This window comes from Bombina bombina, chromosome 2 (genome assembly GCF_027579735.1).
Source record: "Bombina bombina isolate aBomBom1 chromosome 2, aBomBom1.pri, whole genome shotgun sequence".
Taxonomy (NCBI): Eukaryota; Metazoa; Chordata; class Amphibia; order Anura; family Bombinatoridae; genus Bombina; species Bombina bombina.
Window position 1 is genome coordinate 455608487 of NC_069500.1, and position 3698 is coordinate 455612184.

Below are 3698 nucleotides of genomic sequence, written 5' to 3' on the forward strand. Positions count from 1 at the left end.
TGTTTGTGATGCGGGAGTGCAGCGGTTAAGGGGTTAATATGTTTATTATAGTGGTGGCGATGTCAGGAGTGGAGATTAGGGGTTAATAATTTTATTTTAGTGTTTGCGATGCGGGAGGGCCTCGGTTTAGGGGTTAATAAGTAGTTTATGGGTGTTAGTGTACTTTTTAGCACTTTAGTTATGAGTTTTATGTTACAGCTTTGTAGCGTAAAACTCATAACTACTGACTTTCAGTTTACGGTATGGATCTTGGCGGTATAGGGTGTACCGCTCACTTTTTGGCCTCCCAGGCAGACTCGTAATACCAGCACTATGGAAGTCACATTGAAAAAGGACTTTTTGAAAGCTGCAGTAATTACGTTGTGTTACGGCTAAAAAAGTGTGCGGTGCCCCTAAACCTGCAAGACTCGTAATACCAGCGGTAGTGAAAAAGAGCTTTAACGCTGCTTTTTCACTTATACTGCAAAACTCGTAATCTAGCCGAATATGATTTCTAATTTGACATTCTTGGAGATATTATCATATCCTTTAATTTAAAAAAAAAAAAATCCAAATTAAATGTAATACTTTATTACAACATATCATGATTTAATATAAATAACTATAAACCCTGCACTGAAACATTCATTATCATCTATATGGAGTTAGTGCTCATTTCCATTGAGGCTCAATTTGGTTTTCACACGGTTGCAAAAAAATTAAAAATACTGTTGCAAGCCATTACGTTTATTGACAGTTTCCAATGGCACGTTTTGCATCATTACACATCCCTTCGAAAATAATAGAACACGGTTTCCATTGAATGCACAAACAGGTAAAACACTGTTGGTAGCTGTTGATAAGTTCTCAAACATTACTGCATGCTGAACTAGGTGTAAAAGAGGAAAAATAAGCTTTTTGATGCATAGTTCCCATTGAGATATTAAAGTTTACAAACAATTCAAGTGTTTCATTTTATAAATGAATTGTTAGATCTGATAATAATTGCTGGCTCAGATATAGCACTAGTTGGAGTTATGTTCCTATTTAAAAATCATTAAAAATATATTCAAACACACATAATTCCAACTAGGCCTATGCCTAGGGCAGCAATACATATTGCATATATCAATAAATAAAATAATTGAATAAAACAACAAAAAATGTTTTCCCTTAAAGAGACACTGAACCCAATTTTTTCTTTCATTATTCAGATAGAGCATGGAATTTTAAGTGACTTTCTAATTTACTCCTATTATCAAATTGTCTTCATTCTCTTGGCATCTTTATTTGAAATGCAAGAAGGTAAGTTTAGATGCACATTTTTGGTGAACAACCTGGGTTGTCCTTGCTGATTGGTGGATAAATTCATCCACCAATAAAAAAGTGATATCCAGAGTTCTGAACAAAAATAAAAGCTTAGATGCATTCTTTTTCAAATAAAGATAGCAAGAGAACAAAGACAATTTAGAATAGGAGTAAAGTTGGTTAAAATTTCATGCTCTATCTGAATCATGAAAGAAAAAGAAAAAAAATGCGTTCAGTGTCCCTTTAAATAAATCTTTTTTTAATATCTTGTATCTTTTTTCTTTGACTTACATAACGCCTATTTTCTCTCTGAGCTAACATGGCTTTATAGCATTAAAAGTCATAATTAGACCATCAAATCTATTGCAATGTTTATCAAGACTACACAAATCCAAGTAACACACACCTTTGATGATGAAAATAGAAAAATCATCTTTTCACTAAATAACTGAATAATAAGTAATGTGATATTATAGCTAAATAGTGCTGTCAGAATTTCTTTACTAGACAAATGTAATGTTCAAATGGTAGCTTGTATGTATCATACTCACAAAATTGTCATTCCATTTTACTTTTAATACATTCCTACTGAATACAAAGCTGTTTTATAATAGATTTGGTCTCATATTTATTTCCAAGTCCATGTTATAGAAAATTGTGCATAATAAGACAACGTTCTCTATATTGTATTGTACTGTATATGAAAATTACATAGTTCTGTTTGCACATAAATCAATGTCTAAAGAAAAAACTTTTTTTATATGGAATGTTGGTTGACAATAGTGAGATTGGCTGTTGGCTACATTATAGTATGCTCACACTTATGTTAATAATAACATCTCAAAATAAAATGTGTTTGTAATAAAACTTTTAATAAAAAATCAAACAGAAAATCTGTTACTGTTAATGAATTAAATTTAACCATAGAAACTTGTCAAATTTTTAAATACAAATGTTGGTATGTTGGTTGGAGTAGCCATTTCAGTCCAGTGATTTATTATTGCTTCAGGTCTGAGGATGAGAGGATAGCTTTTTTTTAAAAAAATGTATTGTCAATACAATATAAAGTATAAATCATTACTGCAATGCTCTTGTTAATTTGGATGCAAAATTTGGTACAAATACACATGCGTAATTACTTATGACAGGTGTGGAACTGCTTCTTTTTTCAAAGTCTGTCTTCTGCTCAGCGCTGCTGAGGGCCACAGGAAAAACCTAAGGAGCTAGATACAACCCACGGTAGATAGTTTGCATGTTTCTAGTCTAGTACATACTCCATTTTAAGGTTGCCATTCGAATTGCCTGTTTTACATCTTTGTTTCTTAGTGTATAAATAAATGGATTCATGAAAGGTGTAACTACTGTATATAATAAAGCTAAAACCTTGTTAAAATCGAAACTGGTAACTGTAACAGGAGTAACATACATGAAAATCATAGCCCCATAAAATATGACAACCACAGTAAGATGTGCTCCACATGTGGAGAAAGCTTTCTTTCTTCCTTCAGAAGAAGGTATTCGTAATATAGTAAATATTATTTGAACATAAGATGAAAGAGTGAGAATGCAGGAACCCAGGAGAATTGTGGAAGCCAAAGTTACAGCTACAGTCTCCATAGTAAATGCATTTTTGCAAGATAATTTCAAGACAGGCTGAAGGTCACAGAAAAAGTGTTTAATTTTATTAGGTCCACAGAAGTGCAGTTGACATACCAAAATAATTGCCCCAAATGTGGCTATAAAACCAGCGGCCCAGGAACAGAAAGAAAAACGTATGCATGTCCTTGTACTCATGAGTAATGGATAGTGTAGTGGTTGACAGATAGCTAAATATCTATCATAAGCCATTACTCCTAAAAGAAAGCACTCAGTTGAACCTAAAGAGCCAAAGAAATACAACTGAATTATACACCCTATAAATGACACACTTTGTATTTCTGTAATTATGTTAATTATCATCTTTGGAATAATATTAGATGTATATAAAATCTCTAGGAAGGACAAATTACTTAAGAAAAAATACATTGGTGTATGTAGGTGTTTATCACTATAGACAATGGTAATGATAACAACATTTCCCATTACAGTTAAAATGTAAATAGATAAAAATATAATAAACAAAGGTAACTTCAGGTTTTTGATATCAGAAAATCCTAAAAGTATAAATTCAGTTACTGTTTCATTTATAGTTCTCATAGTAGTTATTATTTGGAATAGTTGAATTATATTTATATTTTGTTTTAATATCCCATAAACTGCAATTTAAATAAACCAAGTAAAACGTATTATCTTAATGTTTACTGGATTGATAGGTCACCAGGAATTAAACTCTGAAAAAGAAAAAAAAAAAAAACATATGTATCAGTAATGCTGTATGAATAGGGAGCTGTATATATAGTACAAATATTAAA

At 31.6% G+C, this 3698-nt stretch overlaps 1 protein-coding gene across 1 annotated transcript; it reads right to left on the bottom strand.

Annotated features, from left to right (window-relative positions):
* Positions 1-2550: 2550 nt before the first annotated feature.
* Positions 2551-3483, bottom strand: LOC128647000 (olfactory receptor 6N1-like). The gene has a single exon (XM_053699810.1). It carries the CDS (start codon positions 3481-3483, stop codon positions 2551-2553), a length of 933 nt encoding a protein of 310 aa, XP_053555785.1.
* Between the last annotated feature and the right edge of the window lie 215 nt (positions 3484-3698).